Source organism: Chlorella variabilis (assembly GCF_000147415.1).
Source record: "Chlorella variabilis unplaced genomic scaffold CHLNCscaffold_7, whole genome shotgun sequence".
Lineage (NCBI taxonomy): Eukaryota > Viridiplantae > Chlorophyta > Trebouxiophyceae > Chlorellales > Chlorellaceae > Chlorella > Chlorella variabilis.
In genome coordinates this window covers 1387065-1409408 of record NW_005435081.1, presented here as the reverse complement: position 1 = coordinate 1409408, position 22344 = coordinate 1387065, and the positions used below count along the sequence as shown (strand labels likewise).

Genomic DNA, 22344 nt, shown 5'->3' with positions numbered 1-22344 from the left:
ACCCAGCGCATTTGGTCCGCAGACCGGCCCTGGGCAGCTGATTTTTGAACTAGTGTGCTGCCGCAGCAGTGCGGCACGCGAGTAGAGTAGACCCCCACGCAGCGGCAGCGCCGCGGCGATCCATCCAGCACCCCTTTCAAGCCAGGCACACCCTGCGCAGCAGGCTAATACATCCTGCAAGCATCGGTGCCGTTGCTTTTATTCCTGTACTCCCTTTTCCCCAGCCCCTGTGAGTGGGGCATTTTTTCAGTGCACCATTTTACAGTGCTCCCCCTGACGACAGAGCTTAACCTGTCCCCAATCCGCAGCGGCTTTCAGTCGCAGGCCCATTTTGGCTGCTCACGCTTTTCATGAACCTGCCACAACACAGAATGTGATTAAATGGATCTTGGGGAATGGAGGGCGTGTTGCTTGAGGAGAAACAGCGGCACAACCGTGGCTTGCGGGTGCCGCGTCAGCGGGGGGGCGGCGAGGTACAAAAGCCCGAGCTGGCCCCAAACCGGCGCTGCGCCCGTCCCCCTCGGATCGCTCGACCGAGGGGACATTGTGAGGCGGCTTCCTCGCGCAGTTGCTCCCCTCCAGAGCGCAACCATGGCCTTTGCAGAGTTTCTGAGCGGGGCAGGGCGCCTGGAGACCGCCGTCCTGCCTTCCGCCACTTCTTCAGCCAGCCCGCTGCTCTGCCTGACGCGCGGCCTCTCCGCCGTCATCCCGCCCTCGAGCGGCGGCGGCGGCGGCGGCGCCACCAGCAGCGCCCCGGCTGCACCGGCTGCTGCCCAGCTCACGCTGCCCGACGGCCGCCTGAACGTGGGCACGCACCTGCCCCTACTGGCGCGCCGCTACAAATACTTGAGCTCTCTGGGGGAGGGAGTCTCTGCACAGGTGAGCGCTACCGGGTGTGTGGGCGCCACCACAAATGGCCCAGTTGCGTGGCCGACACGGCAGAGGCAGCACACTGCTCCCAGAGCCGCGGGCGGCCGCTTGGGTGCTGCCGCCGCCAAGCGTGCTTTCCACTGCAGGTCATCCTGGCTGAGGACACGTTGGCGGCTGCTCCAGGCACTCTGGTGGCCATCAAGTGCCTGCGGCGGCAGCACGCGCTGGCGGGCCAGAGGGTGCGTGCGCCTGCTTACACGTCTGCCTGCGGCTCTCGCTGGGGCCCAGTTGGGGAGAGGGGCACCAAGGTGGCAGGAGAGGGAGTATCGCGGTGGTTGGTGTTGGTGCGGAGCCCACAACATGTGCATGCAGCGGCTGACTGATGTCCCGCGCCTGCGCCGTGCCTGCCCGTGTCACCGCCACACCACAGGAGGCGCGCGCTCTGCGGTACCTGCACGCCGCGGCGCCGGGGGGCGTGGCGCCGGGCGTGGTGCGACTTCTGGACAGCTTCATGCTGGGGGCGCACCACTGCCTTGTCACAGGTGGGTGGTGGTGTTAAGCGGAAGGGGCCACGGGTTCCTGGTACTGCCTGCTGCACAGCAGCTGCCACCGCTATGCCTGGCAGCCTGTGCCCGCTGCTTGCTGGCTGCGCTGGTGCAAACCTTGCCGCCGCCCGCTCTGCGCTCCGCCCTGCATGTTTCCTGCCGCAGAGCGGCTGTACCCGTGGCTGCTGGACTGGGTGGCCGAGTCGTCGCAGCTGCCGCAGGACGAGGCGCTCGCGTCGCTGCGCAAGATAGCGCACCAGCTGCTGGTGAGGCGGGCGGGGAGGCGCTGGCCGCATGGGGCCTCGTACTGCTTGCCCGCTGGCACGAGCTGCGCCCCCGCACCTGCCTTCTGGCCCCTGCACCGTCATCGCTAAACGCACACACACCCCACCTAAACGCACACACACCCCACACGCACACACACATTATCACCGCTAAACACACACGCCACCCCACCTCCCCACCCACCCCACCCCGCAGATGACCGTCGCCTTCTTGCACAACCTCGGCCTGGTGTGCGCCGACATCAAGCCAGACAACCTGCTGCTCTGCCACCCGCCAGGTGTGGGTGGGGCAGGGTGGGAGCTACCACGTCGCTGTGTGGCTGCTGCGTTTGGCCGTGGTGGCGCTACCGATGGCGCTGGCGGCCTTGTGGTTGTGCTGCTGCTGCTGCTGCTGCTCTACAACCCGCCAGTTGCCCGCACCGCCGCAACCCACAACACCATGCTGGCCACGCCTGCTGCCACCCGTTGCAGGCAGCCACAGCGTGGCGCTGCGCCTGGTGGACTTTGGCGGCTGCTTCAGCCTGACCGAGACCGACACGCAGGCGGTGGGGTGCGAGGTGCAGACGCTGCCCTACCGCGCGCCAGAGGTGAGCGCGCCGGGACCGTACAGGCGGCGCTGTGGGCGCTGTGGGCAGCGCGGGTGGTGCACATCAGGGAGCGCGTTCGCTGCGGTGCAGCGGTTTGCTTGTGGGCATCAGGGGGCAAGCATGCTTGGTGGGCACAGGCAGCGCGACGGCGAGAGGATGCCGGGCTGGAGCCAGACCTGTGCTGGGCTGCCCTCCTGCTGCCCAGCCAGCCTGGCCACACCCTGCGTACCTGTCTGCCTGCCTGCTGCTCTGGCTGCAGGCCGCCATGGGGCTGCCCTACGGCGCCGCCATCGACCTGTGGTCTGTGGGGGTGGTGCTGGCTGAGGTGGCGCTGAAGCGGGCGCTGCTGCCGTGCGCCACGCCTCGGGACCTGCTGCATCAGGTGCGGCGGCGCGGGTGGCGCCCTGGCGGCTGGCAGCAGGCGGTGCCCTGGAGAGGATGGTGGCGGCAGATGAGCCGCGTGGGCGCGCGCATGCCACGGCGGCGCAGCCGTGCTTTGCTTGGCGCTGCCCAGATGCCACGGGTGGCACCCGACACTCACAGGAGCTGCAGCTGTCGCCTCACTGCCCCTGCCCCTGCCCCACCGCTGCCATGCGTGCTCCAGATGGTCACGCTGCTGGGCCCGCTGCCGGAGCACATGGTTCGCGGCTCGGCGGCGGCACAAGAGATGGGCCTGGCAGCCCTGGGCGGGCATGCGGCGCGGCAGGCGGCGCGCGCGCCTCAGACGACGCTGACGCGCGAGCTGGAGCAGCGGGTGGCTGCTGCCGGGGTGCCCGAGCTGGCCCTGCCCGGGCCGCGCCGCGCGTGCCAGCTTCGCGATGAGCTGGCGGCGGTGGATGCGGGCTGTGCTGACCTGGTGATGCGCCTACTGGCATATGACCCCGCCCAGCGCCTCACCGCGCACCAGGTGGGCTTGGCCAGCAGGCAGGCGGCAGGCTGCTCCCTTCTGTTGGCACGGTGTGGTGCTCAGGGATTCCGCCACTGCTCGCCTGCCTTGCATGCAATACCGCCCGTCCTTTCCTGGAGCGGCCTGGGCAGCGTGCCTTGCTGCTGCCTGCCTGCCGAGGTGCTGGATGCTTGCTCCTGCCTGCCTGCCTGCTTGAACCTTTGACTGGCCCTGACTCCAGGCATTGCTGACCTGCCTGCCTGCTGGCCTGAACCATGTAGGCCCTCCTACACCCCTGGTTTGATGCGGCCTGCCCCCTGCGGGCCGTCTTTCCTCAGCTGGAGGAGCTGTACCGCGTGCAGCAGGCTGCGCTGCGCACAGAAGCCGGCACCACGGCGGCTGGTGCAGCTGCCGGCGCTGCGACGCCTGCACCAGCCAAGCCAGCACCAGCGCCTGCGCAGCCGGCACGCGCGCCGCTGCCGGTTGCAGGTAGCCCTGCCGCGCCGTCCCCGCTGCCAGGCGCCGTGGCCGCGGCTGCAGCAGCGGAGGCGGAGGCAGCCGAGGCGGCGGCGGTGGCTGCTGCCCTGCCTGCCACAGTGCAGCGGCGGTGGCAGGCTGTGCTAGACCCCGGCACCGCACACCTGCTGCTGGGCTCCCAGGCATCCAAGGCTGGCAGCGGCAGGCAGCAGCAGCAGGCGGGGGAGCGCGGGCAGCCGTGGCAGGCGCTGTCGGCAGCGCTGGCTCAGCCCAAGCCGGCGCTGTCCAAGCTGCCTGCAGCCCAGCTGGCGGCGCAGCAGTGGGATCAGCAGCAGCAGCTGGCTTCACGCGACCCTTATGCTGGAGCCTTCTCACTAGAGGTCACCCCACCCAAGGGGCAGGCAGTAGTGCCGGCAGAGCCCCAGCGGCAGCAACAGCAGGAGCAGGAGCCGCCGTCGCCACTGCAGCCGCCACAACCGCCGCAGCCGCCACAACCGCTGCCGCTGCCGCCGCCGCCGCAGCAGCAGCAGCAGCCCCAGGCTACTGCCGCTGCCACGGTGGGCGATGCAGCGGGAGAGAGGGTCCCTGAGGCGGCGCCAGGTGCAGATGGGGCTGCCACTGGCAAGCGCAGAGGTAGTAAGCGTGGTGGGCCCGGCACCGGCGGGATCAGCAAGACGCCGCGTAGAACGAGCGTCAAGGCAGCTGCGCAGCAGCAGCAGCAGCAGCAGCAGCAGGAGGCAGAGGAGGAGCAGGCAAAGGTATTTGACCTTCTGCTGGAGGCAGCAGCCGCAGACAGTGAGGAGGAAGAGCGGCAGGGTGCGCCGGCAGTGGCAGGCCGCTCAGGATCCAAGCCGCCGCGCAGGAAGCAACAAGCAGGCAACGTTGGCAGCGCCAACGCTGCTGGTGCTGGCAGAGGGAAAGCAGGGGCAAAGCCTGCGGCTGGTGCGGGCGCAGAGCGGGGGCGTGGCCAGGCCAAGAAACAGCTGCAGCAGCAGCGCCTGCCGACTCCGTCGGTGGCAGCCAGCAGCGGCGCGGTGCCAGCGGGCAAGACACCAGCCACGGCGCGTGCCATAGCACGCCAGCCGGCTGCTGGTGCAGGCGGCAAGAGCAGCAAGAAGGCGCAGCAGCAGCAGCCCGCTGTGTTGAGCAAGGTTGGCGAGGGCAGGAGTGCTGCCCAGAAGCGCAAGCCGGCTGCTGATGGGGCTGGCGGCAGCCAGCCTGCTCAGCTGGATGGGGCAGCAGGCATAGCCCTGACGAAGCAGAAGGCAGGCATCGCTCAGGAGCCGGCCGCTGCTGGTGCTAGTCCAGCTGCTGCGGACGCGGCGCCGCCAGCCACAGCTCGGAAGAAGCAAAGAACGGACGCCGTTCACGTTGCGGGCGCAGCAGAGGCGGCGCCGCCAGGCACCATTGCCCGGCAGCGGCGGGAGACGCAGCAAGGCAATAAGGTGCCGTGGTGGGTGGTGCGAGGCTGAGCAGGACAACGTAGTTCGCACACTGATCTCCTGAGCTTCTCAATGCTGTCATTTCCCCCCTTCTTACACGTCTAGCAGATTGCTGCCCTAGTTTAATCTGTGGGGAAATGCACCCCATTCCAAGTTTGGTGCCCGTGCCAGTGTGTGGAATTCTTTGATTTGGGGAAAGGTTGGGGAAGGCGTGGCAAAGGAGCTCTCGAGAGGCGGGAGTTGGGCGCTAAGAGTGGCCTCGGGAGCACAGTGCGAAGGTGGGGCTGCTGGCTGGATTCACACAGCTGTGGGCAACTGCGGGCTCTACATGCCGTGGCGCATACTCTCCACGACATGCTGCAAGATGATGGGTAGGAGGAAAGAGGGAGATTGGGAGGGGCTCAGGCAGCGGACGCTGGCGACGCGCGCGAACCGGATGTGACGCTGCGTCTTCACACGACTGGCATTCAAGCTGTAAAGGAGTGCAGCATCTCCCTCCCTCACCTTTGAGTGTTTATCTATAACAAGCATTGCGACCGCAATGGCCAGCATGGTCAGGACCATGGAACCCCTGCGCAGCAGCAGGCAAGCAGCGTAGTCGTGGCAGGGGCGATATGACCAGGCAGGGAGCTGCATCAACCACCGCGCCAGGCAGCAGTTCATGAACTGTGATCACGATGGCAGAGGCATTACCAACAGCCGTACAGGTCTCAGCAGTTGAGCCACTCACGTCTGCTTGAAGTCAGGATCAAAGCTAGAGCAATGCAGGTAAACACCTGCACCGCAAGGGCGGCAGCCCGGCGACGGGCAGAAGTTGCCGCGGGTCAGAAGCGCAGCCCACAGGCAGCAGGCGGTGGCCACCTGCGCCGCTGCACCTGGCATACGCGGTGCAGCGAGGCAGCCTCTCCCCCTCTGCAGTCTCACCTGCAGCGGCAAATGGGGCCAGCGCCATGATGACCCTGCGGGCAAGATCCCGCGCGTGCTTATTCATCTGCAGGTTGGGGCAGGCAAGGGCAGCAGGGCAGGGTGCCTGGATTGCTGTATGCAGGAGCGCCGCACCAGACATTTAGCACTGGTCAACGCAGGGGGCACAATACGCGGAGTGGTGGAGTCTGCACGCAGGCGGCGCCGCGGCGCTGCGGCGGCCGCAGCGACGCATGCGTTGAAGGCACAGTGGGATGAGCATCGGCATACCTGTTCTAGCTGCGCTGCAGCGTCTGCCATGGGGACCTCCAGCTGCAAGCACGAAACTGCATGGGGTCAGAATCCTGAGGGAGGGCGCAGTGCAGGGCTGCTGCCTTATCCCCATGGTGGGCAGGCCTTGGCTGTGTGCAGGCTGTCCCGGCCAAGGCGAGCCTGGAGCAGAGCTGGGCTCAGACCTGCCTGGCTGAGGGTTCAGCAGGCAGGGTGCCTGGGAGGCTCGTGGGAGGCAAGAGATGGAGGCAGTGGCGAAGGAAGGGCTTTTGATCTCAGCTGTGGCGCATTCGCATGCAGGGAAGAAAGGTGACACGTGGGCTGGCTTCTCACCCGTCTCCCACTCATTTGCTTGCATGCAATCATTACGTTAGCGATGCTGAGCAGCACCTCAAGGCAGGGGGGACCTGCTGCAGCCTCCCCCTTCAGTGCCGCCAGGCCTACCCCGACCAACCAGCCAGCCGCTGGTGGCCACATCTTGGTGGCAACGCCGTGCCTGCTCGTCTCCCTGCCGTCGTCGCCGCTACCGCTGCCGCCGCCGCCGCCGCCGGAGCAGCAGCAACAGCAGCCCCAGGCTTCCTTACTGCCAGAGTGGGCGAGGCAGCAGCAGAGGTGGCCATTGAGGCGGCGCCAGCTGCAGATGGAGCTGCCACTGGCAAGCGCAGAGGCAGCAACGGTGGTGGGGACCTGATCGTCGGCGCCGGCATCGGCGGCAGCGGCATGCCATCGCACAAGACGAGCTGTCAAGGCAGACCGCAGCAGCAGCAGCAGGAGGCAGAGGAGGAGCAGGCAAAGACATTTGACCTTCTGCTGGAGGCAGCAGCCGCAGACATTCAGGAGGAGCAGAGGCAGGGTCGGCGGCTGCAGGCCGCTCGGGATCCAAGCCGCCGCGCAGGACGCAACCAGCATGCTGGGCAAAGTTGGCAGCGGCAACGCCGCTAGTGCTGGCAGAGGGGAGATGGGGGCGAAGCATGCGGCTGGTGCCACCAGTCACAGCAGTGCTGGTGCAGGCGCAGAGCGGGGTCGTGAGCGGCCCAAGCAGCAGCAGCGCCTGCCGACTCCGTTGGTGGCAGCCAGCAGCGGCGCGGTGCCAGCGGGCGAGACGCCAGCCACGGCGCGTGCCACAGCACGCCAGCCGGCTGCCGGTGCAGGCGGCAAGAGCAGCGAGAAGGCGCAGCAGCAGCAGCCCGCTGTGTTGAGCATGGTTGGTGAGGACAGGAGTGCGGCGGCGGGTGCTGCCAAGATGCCAGCTTCCCAGAAGCGCAAGCAGGCTGATGGGACGGGTGGCAGCCAGCCTGCTGAGCTGGGAGGGGCAGCAGGCACAGCTCGGAAGAAGCAGCAATCGACCACCATCCACGCTGCAGGTGCAGGACAGGCGGCGCCGCCAGGGACCGCCGCCCGGCAGCGGCGAGAAAAGGAGCAGGGCGAGAAGGCGCCGTGGTGGGTGGTGCGAGGCTGAGCAGGACAACGTAGTTCGCACACTGATCTCCTGAGCTTTTCAGTCCTGCTCCGATTGCCCCTGTTACACGCTCAACATATTGATGTCCTATTAATTCTGTCTTGGCCCACAAAGATCGGGTTACTGCGGTGCCAACATTCAAACACGTCCGCAGTGTCAAGAGCTGCCGCTGACAGCCGCCAGTCAGCCCAGGCTGTAGGGCCTCCAGCAGCCGATGGCCTGCACCTTCAGCGCCTGCATGTCCAGGCAGGCCGGGTGCGGCGGCACGGGGCACACCACGCCCTCGCCCGCACACACTGCGGGGCTCTTGCCTGGAACAAGGCAGCACGTGCGGGCAGGTGTGTTGGGGAGGGCACTGGCGCGGGGGGGTCAGCCAGGCACAGCAACAGCAACAGCGTGCACTCCACCTGCATACCCGCTTACCCGAGTAGTCGATGCGGATGGGCACGCGGGCAGCGCAGCGCTCGCTCATGATTGACTCCAGCTTGTCCTTCAAGCGGTCGCCCTTCCGTTTCACCAGATTGCTGGGCACGGCCACCACCACCAGCACCGCCACCTCAGCCAGCACCTGCACCTGGCTCAGCTCGGCTGCAGACAGCGGCGACCTGCTCCAGGCAATCAGGGGAGGGGAGACGAGCGGGCACGTCAGGTGGGGTCGCCCTGGTGCAGCGCAATCTCAATGCGCAGGCGCATGCCCGCGCCGCATCTGCGTGCAGCAGCAGCAGCGGCGGCAGGCCGCCATCGCCAGGGGCTCACCCGCTGGCTGCCTTCTGACTGGCTGCCAGCCTGCGGACACCGGCTTGAACCTCATGCGCCGTGCCGGGGGTGCTGTGCAGGTGCGCCATCATGTTGCCAATCAGCTCGGCATGAGGCGCCGCGAGCACACCCTCCCTGCAGCAGGCAAGCAGGACAGCACAAGCTGAGGAAGACGTGGACGGGCGTGCAGGTAGACGTCTGTGCTACGCTCGTTCAAGCCACAACCAGGCAGGCAGGCGCGCAGGCAGCAGAGCAGCCGACTCACGGCAGGTATAGCCCGTTCAGGTTGCATGCGCGCCCGCCGCGCTTGATGGAGATGGCCACCATGCTCAGATCCACATCCTGCTGCGACAGGATGTCGGCGCGCGCCACAGCGCTGCCGGCAGGGAGCAGGAGGCCGTACAACGGCTCCAGCTCTTCTGCTGCCTCCTTCTTCTTCTTGTTGCCGCCCTTCTCCCCTGCTGGCGCCCAGCCCTCCTCGTCACCGCCCTCCTCCGCTGGCAGCGGCGGCGCTGGCAGCAGGCGCCGCACCCCCGCCTGCATGCCCAGCTTCAAGCCATAGATCTGCGGTGTTGGGCGTGAGAGAGGGCGCATTTGAAAACATGCGTCGGCCGGCGGCCTTGGCTGTGTTGAGGGCGCGCGATGAGCAGGCAGAGGTGGTGGGCGATGCTGCAGCCTGCCTGCACCAGCTTCCCCAATTCCAAGTTGAACCAAGTTGAACCTGGAGGCACCCAGAGCTCACCAGTCTGTTCATAGTGTCTTGGATGGGCCGGAATTCTTCCCCGATGCCCACATACAGCTGGCTGTGGCCCAGCAGGCTGGGCTGCGGCAGGCAGTCTAGAGCCAGGGGCTGGAAGCGGGCCGTGTCGATGGAGGAGGGCCCTCCCTGCAGGACAGGTTTTCACGAGGAGCGGCAGGGGGTCAGACCACCAGGTGGTTGATGTGCCGGCGTGCCAGGCAGTGGCCTGCGCACATCAGGACGCGCGTGGAAGCGGCCGCAGCATCAAGGTGGCTGGTGCTGTTGCCAGAAACAGGCCCCAACCCACCTCGCCCAGGCTGAGCTCCTTGGCGGCGGCAGGCCCCCGCCCCACATTGTTCTTGCTGGGCAGGCACTTTGGGGCAATGGCCAAGCGGCTGGCCAGCGGCCAGCCAACCATCACCACTGCTGCGTCGCCCAGCCAGCGCAGCTTGAAGTCATCGGCAGCAGAGGCGTCCCCGCCAGGGTGCGCTGCCGTGCTGCCGGCGCGGGCGCGCCGCGGCAGGCGGCTGCCACGTGGAGCGGGCTGGACTGCTCCGGTCGAGGTGCCGCTGCTGGAGGCCGAACCTCGCGCAGCTGCCTCGCGGCCAGCAGCCTCCGCCGTGCGCCTGCTGGCTGCCCTCGCCTGCCTGCTGCTGGCACCAGGAGGGATGGGCGCGGTGCCAGCTGCCGCCGCAGTGGTGGCTGCAGCAGTGCTGTCACCTGGCTGGGATGCGCGCCTGCTGCCCGGCTCCTGGCTGGGTGCAGGCCAGGCTCCCAGCTGCTCAGCCTTCACATGCAGCAGCGGGAAGCCCAGGTGCGGCAGCTGGCCGGGTGACGGTGGCAGCTGATGCAGCGGGTGGCGTGGTGCCGATGGCGACGCCAGTTGGCGATCTCCGCATGATGCGGGCTGGAAGACGGGGGCGGCCTGCACAGGGAGCACGCGGCGGCGGCGAGTCCAGCCCAGTGGATGGGGACTAGCCGCCGCTGCCCTGCTGCTGTCGCTGGCGGGCACCGCCTGCCGCCGCCACTCACCTGCCGGGCCCGCGCCATCCCCTCTGGCAGGTGCGGCGCCTCGTCCTGCATTCCAGGCGGCACGGGGCGCAAGGGAGGGAGGGCCTGGCTCGCGATGGCGCGGTTCCAAGGGTCCCAACCGCCAACGATGGATGCCACCAGGCCCCTGCCTGCCTCCCTGACGCCCACCTGGTCCTTCAGGGCGCCCGCAGGCAGGTTCTCGTCCTGTCTGAGGGCTGCCTGGCGCCGCATGGCCGACATGGCCGGCTGCAGCGAGGGCAAAGGGGTGCAGGGTTCCGCTGCCTGTCGAAGGGCTGGCTATGAAGTTCCCAATGGGCTTCCCTAGCTTTCGGATTGCCCCCTCAGCGCCTGAGTTGCCTGCTGCGTGGCGCGGAGCCCACTCCGACACTCCCGACACCTTTGAACATTCAATTGTAGCTCTGCATCATCGCGGCAGTCGGCCGGTGTGCCAGGCAGCACCTGTGCGGCGCAGCGGGAGGCGATGGCGCGCGGCACTTCCCCGCCAAACCCGCAACGGCGGCGCCTTAACGCCGCTGGTGCTCCCTAACTCCCAGCTGCTGCACCCAGTTCCAGGCATCCATGTGGATTGCACACGTGGTAAACACGACGCTCAAAATGAACCACCTGCTCCCCGGCCGTGTCGGGAGAGTGCAGCGCCATCTGAACCGCTGGGTGAGGGCGGCGCCAGCGCCCTGGGCAACCTCAAGTTCCAAGTGTTACAGCTTCGGAGCTGCCAGACCCTCCCAGCCGCTGGGGATTTTTCGGGGACTTTTCCTGACCACACCCTTTGTGGCCTACTCCTCGAGCGGTTGGTCGCTGGCTGTCCTCTTGTCGCTTCGGCGACGACTCCTGTGTCAGTAACCGGGCTGCTAGCATTCCATATTTAACATGCTTTCTGTCCAGTTTTCAAGCAAGATTTTATGAGGCAACGCGCCGCAGCTGCACTGCAGATTGTGAAAAGGACCTGCTTTGCCGCTGCCGGCCAGCAGCAGGGTGACACCCAGCCGTGGCGGTTGGTGCAAGGCCAGGCAATGGGTTGCAGCAGGTATTCACGTCATTATTTCCATCTTATCTTCAGCTTCTGCAGAGGGAGCGGCCGCCTGGGGAGCTGGCGGCGCGGCGCGCTGCGCCGCAGCGCCAGCAAGGCGCCACATAGGCAGAAAGCCATCGAGGATGTCGCGTCCAGCCCCATTCCTACCTCCACACACGTCTCACCACAACCTCCAGACGCAACAGCGACACGGTTCAATCAGAAGAAGCATGCATGCAGTGGACCACAGAGCAATCAACCTTCCAGCACCTTGCCCCGAACACTGTGAGTATGCGGTCAATGCACGACATGCTTGAGCTAGGCAGCAGGCGGTCCAGCCGGTGCCGCTGAGCAATTTGCGTAGCGATCCGCAAACCCGTGCTGCAGCAACGCCCATAGCATCTCGGCTGTCCATGTTCGCGGCCTCGTTGAAATCCGGCGGTTACGAGGTGTGTTTGGGAGCGGCGCCGCCGCGTGACGCATGCCATTCACGTTGTGCAATAAAGTAGACGCCCCGCTTCTGGTGCGGTGCTCGCGCAGGTAGTTTCGGCAGCCAGCAGCACCTCCCCCCAGGCCGGCCGCGGGCAGCCAGCCGAGTCATCGACCGATGCTGCCGCCGCCACCATCGCGGGCGCTCCTGCCAGCTGCAGCCGCAAGCTGGCAGCGCACCGCAGGTGGCCCTTTGGGCGCTGCGACAGCGCCTTTAGCTGCCAGGCAGGCAGCCGGGCAGGCAGCAGCAGCAGCGGTCGTGACCTGGAAGCCTCCGAGGCCGGCACTTGCGCTGAGCGGCGGCAGCTCGAGGCCGACGCACAGGCAGCCAGGGAAGAGACGGCGAGCCTGCGGCAGCAGCTCGCTGCCCTGCTTGCGCAGCAGCAGGAGGAGCGCGAGGCGGCCGCCGCTGCCGCTGTGGCGCTGGGAGCAGAGGCGGAGAGGCAGCGGCGCCGCGCTGAGGCGGCCGAGGGCGAGGCGGGCTGCCTGCGGCGCCTGAGCTCGGCAGCCGCAGCGGCCCAGGCACTGGCTGAGGCCGAGGCGGCGGTGCAGCTGGCGGACCTGCGGCTGGCGGCGCAGAAGCGGCGAGTGGCCGGCCTGCAGGAGCAGGTGGAACAGCAGCGGGGCGTGATTGCCACCCTGGCAGACAGCCGCGGCGACGCCTTTGAGGAGCGCTTCCACCTGCGGCTGGAGCTGCGGCACAGCCGCGCTGCCGCCCAGCAGGCGCAGCGCAGCGCCGCCAACCTCAGCCAGGCGCTGCAGCAGCAGCGGGACGCCGCGGAGCAGGCGGTGGCGGCGGCCAGGGAGGAGGGCCAGCGCGCGGCGGCGGCGCGCTGGCAGGCTCGCGTGCTGGAGCTGCGCAAGCAGGTGGGCTGGCAGGGGCCGCTCATGCTGCGTGGCACTGGCTTGCATGACTCGCTCCGCCGGGAGCTGGCATCGCCGCCGTCTGCCGGCTGCCGTGTTGGCAGCAGCAGGCACGCTGAGCGGGCGGCAGGGCGCTGCGTTTGCCGCTGTTAACAGTATCATTTCTGACTGGCGGTGCCCTGCCTGGCATGGTGGCACCCCCGTGCAGTTGGCGGAGGCGCGGCGCAAGCTGCAGGCGGCGCAGGAGGGCGAGGCGGCGGCACGAGCGGCGCTGTCGGCCCAGGGCTGCATGCTCAGCCAGGCCCGCGCCGAGCTCTCGGCAGACCATGCGGTGCTGCTCCAGGCGCACAGCAAGGTTGCCGCAGAGCTGACAGAGCTGCGCAAGCTGCCGCAGCAGCGGCAGCTGCGGCACGCGGCGCCGCAGCTGCCCCAGCAGCCCGACGGTGTTGAAGGTGGCCCTCCCAGCCCCTGTCCCTGCAATGATAGCGGGGCTGGTGGGGTCTGTGCCAGGAGCCGCAGCAGCAGCCGTGAGGGCAGCGAACCGGCCAGCCCATGCAGTCCATCCAGCCCCTGCACCTGCACCAGCACAGACCACCAGCCCTGGGACTGATGCAGCCCCGCGTGCATCCACAATGGCGAGCCAAGAAAGTCGGCAACAGCCTGTCATGCCTGCTCTGCTGCAGCTGCATGGTTTTGCTTCATGTTACATGCAAGTCACTCACAGCGCTTCTAAGCCTCCTCGGCCTCTCTTTTCTTCCCTCGTCTCCGCTTCCTACTTTTTCAATGCATGCAGACGTGACCCCCTGTTTGTCCCTCATTTTCCTGCTTCTGCTTCTGTCTTCTTGGCTTTGATACTGCTTGCTCGTCAGTGTTGCTCAAGGCCCTTGCCATCTGTCAGTTTCTCAAGGCCCCATGCCATCTGTTGCGTTTGCACTTGCTGCATACCGCTTTGTGTTGCCCATTTCGGTGGCCGCTTCAGCGCCCCATTTTCGTGGAGCACTGCCACACATAGTGCCCAGTTGTGCATGCCTGCCACATGTCCCCTTGGCTCGATATCGCCACTGGGGCATCTCTGAGACTGTTGCTATTCTTTCGCTGACTAGAGTACCCGTAATCATCACTTCTTTCAAAACTTGAGGTTGCCCACGGCGCTGGCGCCGCCCTCACCCGGCGGTTCAGATGGCGCTGCCGCTGCACTCACACGGTCGCCTTTTAAGACACCTTTGATTTTGGTCGTGTTTACCACGTGTGCAATCCACATGGATGCCTGGAACTGGTGGCAGCAGCTGGGAGTTAGGGAGCACCAGCGGCGCCAGGGCGCCGCCGTTGCGGGCGGGGAGTGCCGCGCGCCATCGCCTCCCGCCGCGCCCACTGCCGATCCTGGCACTCCAGCCGAGTAGTATAGCGATGATGCAGAGCTACAATTGAATGTTCAAAGGTGTCGGGAGTGTCGGAGTGGGCTCCGCGCCACGCAGCAGGCAACTCAGGCGCTGAGGGGGCAATCCGAAAGCTAGGGAAGCCCATTGGGAACTTCATAGCCAGCCCTTTGACAGGCAGCGGAACCCTGCACCCCTTTGCCCTCGCTGCAGCCGGCCATGTCGGCCATGCGGCGCCAGGCAGCCCTCAGACAGGACGAGAACCTGCCTGCGGGCGCCCTGAAGGACCAGGTGGGCGTCAGGGAGGCAGGCGGGGGCCTGGTGGCGCCATCGTTGGCGGTTGGGCGCCTTGGAACCACGCCATCGCGAGCCGGGCTCCCCTCCCTTGCGCACCGTGCCGCCTGGAATGCAGGACGAGGCGCCTCGCCCGCCGGAGGGGATGGCGCACGCCGGGCAGGTGGGTGGTGGCGGCAGGCGGCGCCCGCCAGCAAAAGCAGCAGGGCAGCGGTGGCTAGTCCCCATCCACTGGGTGGGTCTCACCGCCGCCGCGTGCTCCCCATGCAGGCCGCCCCCGTCTTCCAGCCCACATCATGCGGAGAGCACCAACTGGCGTCGCCATTTGCACCACGCCACCCGCTGCATCAGCTGCCGCCATCCCCCGGCCAGCTGCCGCTCCCCCGCTCCCTGCTGTTGGCTGGCGCCGGGATGCTCGGTCCTGCCTCGCCGCTGCAGGAGCTGCTTGCCGCGCTGCAAAACCGCCACTATAAGGAGGCGACGCAGGCGCTGCCCGAGGTTCAAGCGGCTCTGCAGGAGGGATGCAGGGAGCCCTTCCAGATGTGAGTGCTGGCTTTGGGGGGGCTGAGCGGCTGTGGGCCCTCCCAGCTGATCAGCTGCTTATATTAGCCTGATTGTGCCTGACACCTCCCTGCAGTGACCTGCTGGCATCCAGTTTGACAGACGCCCTCCGGCTTTATGGCTCCGATGCGGACATCGACTCGCCCTCGGAGGGCCTCTTCCAGCTGGTTGCGGTGAGGGGTTTGGCGCGCCGGGCGCCGCGCGCCGGGCGCCGGCGCGCCCCCTGCTGCCCGGCGGTCAGCAGCGTGGCAGCATCCTTCGCTGCAAAATTCTGGTGTTGGGGTGTGGCGGATGTGTATGGCCCTGGGGCTGGCAGCTAGGCTGGCAGGGCAGTGGTGCCTGCTGCCCTTCCCTTTGCTGCTGCACCATGCAAGCCGGTTCGGCGTGCATCCTCTTGTCCCCGCGCTCATCCACCTGCTGACCCATGCGGCCTCCTCGTTCCCCCACGGCGCACGCTCCCTGCAGGCCAGCCTCTCATTCATCAGTGCCGTGATCAGACCCATCCCCTCAGTCCAGGCACCAGCCTCTGCCTCGGCCCCCACCACTGCCGCCGCCGCCCGCGCCCCATTCTTCACCGACGCCCAGCTCAGGGCGTTTGCGGGCCCACTGGTCAGAGCCACTCTGCGCATTGCGTACGACGTGCCGGCCCGCTCCTACCGTGGACCGCTGGCCACCGGGCTCAGCCTGCTGGAGGTGTGTGCTGATGCCCAGGGGCTAGCCCAGGAGCGCTCCTGCGGGCTGTAGCTGGACTGCCATGGCGACTGCGGGGGCCACGCACTCAAACTGCTGGCGCTCGGCAAGGCTGCTGCCGACACCCACCATGTATGGCGACCGTGGAGGTGATCTCCCTGCCCTCGCTCCCCGCAGATTCTGCTGCAAGTGCCGGGGACCCTGGCGCACCTTCTGGGCCCCATTCCCGGCATCAACGACACCATTCTGGATGACGATGACAGAGGGTTGCTCATGACGATGCTCAAGCGTCACTTGCGTCTAGATTCACTGGACAGCGGCTTTGGTGCCGCGGTTCTGCGCGCCGCCCTGCTGCGAATGGCACAGGCACAGGTGGGTTTGGTGCCGGGCCAGACTGTAATCACCCGATCCCAACACTACTGCATGTGCATGCCATGCGATTGCGACTGAACTGTTCCCGACTTCCCCCGTTGAAGCATGTCCCGGCTTGCCTAACTGCCGGCCGCCCTGTCCCTGCCTCATCTTTAACCACTGCAGGGCGACACAGATGAAGGGCTGGTTGCGGTGATAGAGCTGCTGGGTGGCTTGCCGGGTGTGGATATGTTGGTGGAAGCCTTTTCTGCGAGGTGGTGTTGTTCGATGGATGCCTACATTGAGGAGGCTGCCCTGGTGCACCTGCTGCCTGACGAGCGCATTGGAGCAGGCGATGCTGTGGAAGTGATCAGCTGGTTCTTGAGACGCCTGGTGGGCTGGGGCCGGCGCAGCCTTCCTGGCTTTGGCGTGCTGTCGTACGGATGCAGAAGCTGCAGATACACCGCTCATTCCAATCCCCCCTTTCTCCCTCATCCTCTGCAGGGCGTGGTGGTGGAGATGAGGGATGAACTGGTGCATGCCAACGAGACTGACGAATACTGCCGGCTCATGGACGCCTACCTTGCCACCAGCGCCGCCAAGCGGGTGAAGGTGAGCCTGTGTAGGAGTGGGGACGTGGCGGCTGTGGAGCACCAAGAAGCAAGAAAGAAGAACTTGCGGCCTGCGAGTGGACCTGCATGCCTCGCTGTGCTGACTCGCCGGGCTTGTGCCTCCTTATTCCTCATATCCATGTTACAGCTGGCACAGCTGGGCCTGGATGATGGGGGAGGCACGCGTCACGTGGCCGCTGGTGGCAGCATGCATGCCTCCCAGGTGTGTGCCTTGCCTACAGTCAGATGGATGTTCCCCAAAGCGCTGAGGCGTGGGGTTAACCGCTCTGCAGCAGCAGCAGCAGCAGAAATTCCTCACCCAATCCATCGCTGACTGGTCTCCCTAGCCCTAGCAACCACACCCTTCCTTACCTGCAGCACAATGCGCTCGCCCCAGTTCTGGAAGCCCCACACGATGTGCTGGCGCTCATCGCTGACCAATTGAGCTTGAAAGACAGGTAAGGGCGCCTTTCACTGTGCTGCAATGCGGGGGTTTTACCATCCAACCTGCCAGCTGCCCGCTTTCCCGCCTGCCTGCCCACCTGCAGGAAGAGCCTGGGCGCCACGTGCGCCTACCTGCGCCATGCCTCGCTGGGCTGGTTTCCCATCGTTGTGCTGCGCCGCCTGCCAGAGGACCTGAGAGTGGCAGCCTTCCTGGCGGATTGGGCGCAGAAGCGGCAGGGTGAGCTGGGCCCCTGGCACTCCTGCCGTCCCTGTCGCGAGTAATGGATCTGCATGGCAACAGTGACTCCTGTGCCTGATTCCCTCCTAGCGCGGGCCTCATGTGCGGTGCAGCTAAACTTCATGTCCACGGGCATTACCAGTGGTCCCCATCCCCCGGCTGGCAGCACGTGCTGCCGGTGTTGCAGCCGCAGAAGGTCCAGCTGCGAATTTGTCAGCTGCCCCAGATTCCAGTTGCCCTATCACGGCTTACAGCTCTGCAGACACTTGTCATAGGCCTCGGCCCACTATGGAGTGGCAGTCAGCACCTCGCGGGCCTAACTCAGCTGGAGGAGCTTGAAATTGGCGGATGCCATGGGACCCGCCTGCTACCTTCCCTGTCGCTCCTCACGAAACTGCGCAAGTTGGACATTGGACTAAACCAGGGCAATTGGCAGCACTTGGCGCCCCTGCTGCAGCTGGAGGAATTAGCACTGTCTCCCGGGGCACAACTCCCCGCGGTGATGGCGCAGCTCACAGCTATGACCAAGCTGAAAATTTGCAACATCGGTACCTCCAAACTGCAGGGCGGCTGGCAGCACCTGGAGCTCATGGCCCGCCTGCGTCATCTAATTATGGAGCACTGCAAGCTAGACCAGCTGCCACCTTTGCTGGCTCGGTTGACCGCTCTGCGCCACATTTCTATTTCGGGCAACCCTGGCCTGCCTGGCGGCTTGCATCATTTGCGCCACCTCCACCAGCTGCAGGAGCTGCACCTGGAGAGGTGCGACGTGACCGAGGTGCCGCAGCAGTTGTCCCATTTGACAGGCCTCACAAGGTTGGACATATGCAGCAACCCTCTTTGGGAGCAGAGGTTTGTGGGAGGCTGGCAGCACTTGGGATCCCTTTGCCAGCTGCGGCATTTGGACCTGACTAGTATGCACTTGACGGAGCTGCCAGAGCAGGTGTCACGTATGACATGCCTGACACAATTACACATCAGCAGGAACCCGATTGCAGGCGGCTGGCACCGTCTGCTTCCTCTGCCGCATCTTGTCAAGCTGAATGCATGGAAATGTCTGGATGCCGTCCCTCCTGAACTGGCCACTCTGCAGCAGCGCCAAGGGCTGCAAATTTGCACGAGTAGCAGCTGTCAAACTTAAGTGACTGTTTTGAAGCACCGCTGTCTTTCTTTTTGTTGAGTATTACCAGCGAGTGTTTCTCAGCAAGCAGTTTGTAATGGTAACAGCATCACAACCAGGTGCAGTGCGAGCTTCAGTATGGTATGGAAGTGCAGGGCCAGAGAAAGTATGCATCGGAAGCGGGAGTGCTGCAAGTCAGGAGAATAATGGGGCAGGGGAGAGGCAGAAGAAGTGGTGACCATGACAGAGAAGATGCCTCACCGCGCCGCAAGAGCGTCCTCCTGCTGCTGCTGGGCCTGCCGGGCGGCCGCCTCTTCGGCCTGCTTCTTCTTCTTGGCGTTCCACTTGTTGTGTTGGTAGATTTGGAAGAAGCCGCCCGCCTGCAGGGCCCCACAGGCATTGCAGCTCAGCATGCACAGCACAACACACGGCGCCTGTTGCCATGAAGGGCCAGCTTCCCGCTTCTGTCCCCTCCCGCGCCGCTGCCGGCACCGCTGCCTCCCTGCCACCACCGCCAATGGTGCCCGCCGAAGCAGCAGTTTCCTTCCCTGCTTTCCACTGCGCACCTGGTTGCGCTTGATGCGCTGGTGCAGCTCCCCATCCTCCTTGTGGATCTCCACCGCAACCGCCGCAGAGCCGTCTGCAGCAGAAACCAGCAGCAGGCCCGCTGGAAACAAGCTACCTGGCACGCCAGAGAGGCAGATCTGGCAGGCGCATCACACTGGCGCCGGGCCATCCGCGGCTCTCCCACTCCTACCCTGCACACTCCTGCCCGCATCCCACCACAACTAGCGGGCCTGGCAGGCGAGCCACCCAAGGTCTGCCTGAGCGACCAACACCCGCTACCCCCGTGAGCCCGGCCCGCCCACTCACCCGTGTGCACCGCATCCACGGCCCGCCCCTGCGCATCCACCAGCCCCACGGAGCAGTCGTCTGGCAGGTCCATGGACACAAGGCCGATGGGCGACATGCAGCGGGTGTCGTACTCGACGATGATCTCGTCCTGCGCGGCACAGGAGGAGGGGGCAAGGGTGGTGGGGGGAGGGAGCAGGGAGCGATCAGGGAGAGAAGGACGAAGGGAGGGAGGGAGGGAGGGAGGGAGGCAGGCAGGGAGGCAGGGGAACGAGGAGGATGAAGCAGGCTTGCGCGACCAGCTCGGCACCAGGGAGCAGCGAGGAATGAGCAGGGCAACAGAACTCGCAGGGAGAAGCATGTCAACGGCAGCCACAGTGAGGTCGGCGAGCCCTGAGGGCAGCGAGGCGCTCGCCTGCACCGCCAGCATGCAGCCGGGCCCCGCATTGAGCCAGGTCACGGCGGGGGGGAGGTCGATGGCCGACGACAGCTGGCTGTCGCTGCAGGAGCGGGGCGGCACAGCGCCAGGTCAGCAGCACCCCACAGCAGAGCCTCCAAGCAAAGTATGGCTGGCAGACAGCAGCAGCACCTCTGCGGCCACCAAGACTCATCAGCTGCAGCTGCAGCCACCCAACAGCAGCAGCGGCAGCCATGACAGCACATCATCATCATCATCGGCAGCAGCAGCAGCAGCAGCAGCGGCGACAGCAGCCGCAGCCAGTGGCCACACTCACTCCACGGAGCACTCCACCTGGCTGCACAGCCAGCCCGCCGAGGGGTCGCAAATCAGCTCCTCCTCTGGGAGCAGCGGGTGCGGGGCAGACGGGTCGTCCCAGCGGTGGGCCAGGTCGAGGCGCAGTGCTCCCGTGTCGTGGTCCATCGTGTACAGCTCGTACCCTTCTGCGGTACCTGCAGTACCTCCGGCGGTACACACAGCAGCGGGGCTGGCGATAGCGCAGGCGGCGGACGGCGCAGTGCGGTGGCCGGCACGCCAAACCAGCAGCAGACAGGGCGCGGGCAGCCCGACACGCTGCCGCTGCCGAGTCGGCCCACCAAAAGCAAGGCATCACCGCGGCCCCCGCACCCTTGAGCAGGCGGCTGTGGCGGAAGCCGTCGCGGTTGCACTCCCCAATCACCCCCGTCAGCACAAAGGCGGTACCGCCCACAACCGAGATGCTGTCTGCATAGTTGTGGCTGAGGTGGAAGTGGCCGCTGCAGGCAGGCAGGCAGCGGGCCGGGGAGCAACAGCAGGGGCAGATACGATCAGAGAGGGAGGAGGCGGGGTGCTGCAAGGTTCAGGCATGGTGTTTGGCAGCCCTGGTGCCTGCATGCACAGATGACCGGGAACCAGCCCCTCCTGCCTGCTGCACACGCTGCCCCGGCCTTGAGCGCCATGCACCTTGTGCTCTCGGAGCACCACCAGCCCCTGCGCGCACCTGAACCAGAGGCGTATGTTGGGGTGCTGGTGCACCAGGTCTATGAATTCGTGCGGGTTGCTGCTGTGGTTCAGCCATGCACACCTGCAGCCAGGCGGAAGCAGGATACAGGATGCTGCATGAGCGCGCTTCACACAGCAGCAGGAGTGCGAGGCGTAGCTGGCAGCGTGCGGCTGCCTGGCGGCCTGGCACTCCTGCTGCCAGGCAGCCACCGACTGCTGCACCGGTGCCCCTCCACCCCGCCGCCGAGGTGTGTGCCTTTACAGCGCCAACACACACACAGACACACACACACACACACACACCTGTTTTTGACGTGCACCGTCTGGACCACCTTGAGGCCGCTGCCCAGGATGGGTGCGTGCGTGAACACCACAACAGGCCGCCCAGCCGCCGCCGCCGCCGCCAGCCGCTCCCGAAAGAAAGCGCGCTGCTCCTCATCCACATGCACCTCGTGCACGCTCCAGGGGTTGCTGCGGGGGAGGGTGGAAGGGGTGTGCGCGGCAGGCAGTAGGTGCCCGGCAAAGTGGGCAGCCCTGGCGGGGAGGCGGCAGGGAGGCGAGCGGGCGCCCTGCAGGCCGCGCACGCAAGGCCGCCGCCCGGAAACATGATGCTGCCTCCGCAGCCGCCTCCCACCCACAGCCCCCACCTGCGGAAGCGCACTGTGGACAGGCCGATGAAGGTTGCAGGCCCCACATCGGCGGCCCAGAAGTGCTTCTGGCAGAAGGTCTCGTGCCAGGCCGCCAGGTTCTCCTCATCCGTCTCAAACTCGTCTCCCTCCAGGCTGCAGGGGCAGGGCAGGCTCTGGCAAAGGAGCGTCGGAAATGGGGGCTTTGGGAAGCGGCACATGCCAGCTGCCGCCAGGGAAACTGCCCCAGCCGGGGCCCTGCCAAGCACGCTCGCCAGCAAACTCGCCAAGCACGCAGCCCATCTCTGCAGGCTCAGATGCCCTGCTGGCGCCACCACCACCACACCGCCTGCTCACTCGTGGTTGCCCAGCACAAGCGTGGTGGGCGCCCCAAAGCCCGCCAGGTACTCGAGGCCGCGCTGGAAGCAGTCGCGGCTGCCGGGGCGGAACTTGTAGCCGCCCAGGTCGCCTGCAGGAAGCGGCGGGTGTGCGGAGGTTGGGAGGGGAGGAGGTGTGATAGCATGCACAAACAGAGAGGGTGGTGGAGCAGTGATCGCAAAGCAGCAGACAGCTAGGTGCTCAGCAAAGTCATCAATAACGGCACCAGAGGGCCTCAGAGCCGATCCACAATGTGGAGGTGAGCCTGCCGCACCCAGCTGCACGACGCGGGGTGCCGCCACGCCCGGCTCGTTGATGGCGGTGATGAGCTGCCGCCGCGCCTCCTCAAACTGCGCCATGGCATGGCCAGGCTCCAGGTGCAGGTCGCCCATGATTGCGCAGGCAAAGCTGGGGGCGTTCCTGCGGGGGCAGGGCAGGGCGAAGTGGTTCGCGGGCGCAGGCACCTGCTGGCGGTGGCGGCGGCGAGCGCCGGAGGTGGGAGGCGGTGGGCCGCGGTGCACCTGTCGTCGAACCCCCGCAGCCCCTGGAAGTGTTCCGCTGGCCCAGAGGGCGCCCCAGCCACCCCGGCTGCCTGCACCATTCTGGCAAGTTGGTGGGTCGCTGCTGGGAGTCTGCCACGGGACACCAGACCCTTTGCAGCTAATCGGAATGCTGCTGCAGGGCCGGGACAGTGCCTCTGCGGTGGGCGCG

General features: G+C 66.4%; 4 protein-coding genes across 4 annotated transcripts; 2 read left to right on the top strand and 2 right to left on the bottom strand.

Moving 5' to 3' along the window:
- Positions 1-591: 591 nt before the first annotated feature.
- Positions 592-5121, top strand: CHLNCDRAFT_51650 (hypothetical protein; the record flags this gene model as incomplete). Its single annotated transcript, XM_005848897.1, has 9 exons — positions 592-879; positions 1017-1109; positions 1301-1412; positions 1581-1681; positions 1896-1977; positions 2171-2286; positions 2546-2668; positions 2891-3193; positions 3454-5121. 9 exons carry the CDS (start codon positions 592-594, stop codon positions 5119-5121), a joined length of 2886 nt encoding a protein of 961 aa, XP_005848959.1.
- A 2806-nt stretch (positions 5122-7927) lies between these two features.
- CHLNCDRAFT_144470 (expressed protein) lies at positions 7928-10852 on the bottom strand (the record flags this gene model as incomplete). The annotated part of the gene is made up of 9 exons (XM_005848691.1): positions 7928-8055; positions 8168-8349; positions 8501-8635; positions 8766-9064; positions 9243-9386; positions 9547-10164; positions 10272-10316; positions 10440-10517; positions 10820-10852. 9 exons carry the CDS (start codon positions 10850-10852, stop codon positions 7928-7930), a joined length of 1662 nt encoding a protein of 553 aa, XP_005848753.1.
- An 862-nt stretch (positions 10853-11714) lies between these two features.
- On the top strand, positions 11715-13264 carry CHLNCDRAFT_144469 (hypothetical protein; the record flags this gene model as incomplete). Its single annotated transcript, XM_005848896.1, has 4 exons — positions 11715-11750; positions 11842-12657; positions 12863-13097; positions 13245-13264. 4 exons carry the CDS (start codon positions 11715-11717, stop codon positions 13262-13264), a joined length of 1107 nt encoding a protein of 368 aa, XP_005848958.1.
- Positions 13265-18596: 5332 nt separating this feature from the next.
- CHLNCDRAFT_144467 (expressed protein) lies at positions 18597-22234 on the bottom strand (the record flags this gene model as incomplete). Its single annotated transcript, XM_005848690.1, has 12 exons — positions 18597-18719; positions 18906-18979; positions 19213-19342; positions 19568-19691; positions 19926-20100; positions 20276-20403; positions 20628-20711; positions 20933-21100; positions 21277-21411; positions 21613-21724; positions 21908-22053; positions 22155-22234. 12 exons carry the CDS (start codon positions 22232-22234, stop codon positions 18597-18599), a joined length of 1479 nt encoding a protein of 492 aa, XP_005848752.1.
- Positions 22235-22344: the final 110 nt, after the last annotated feature.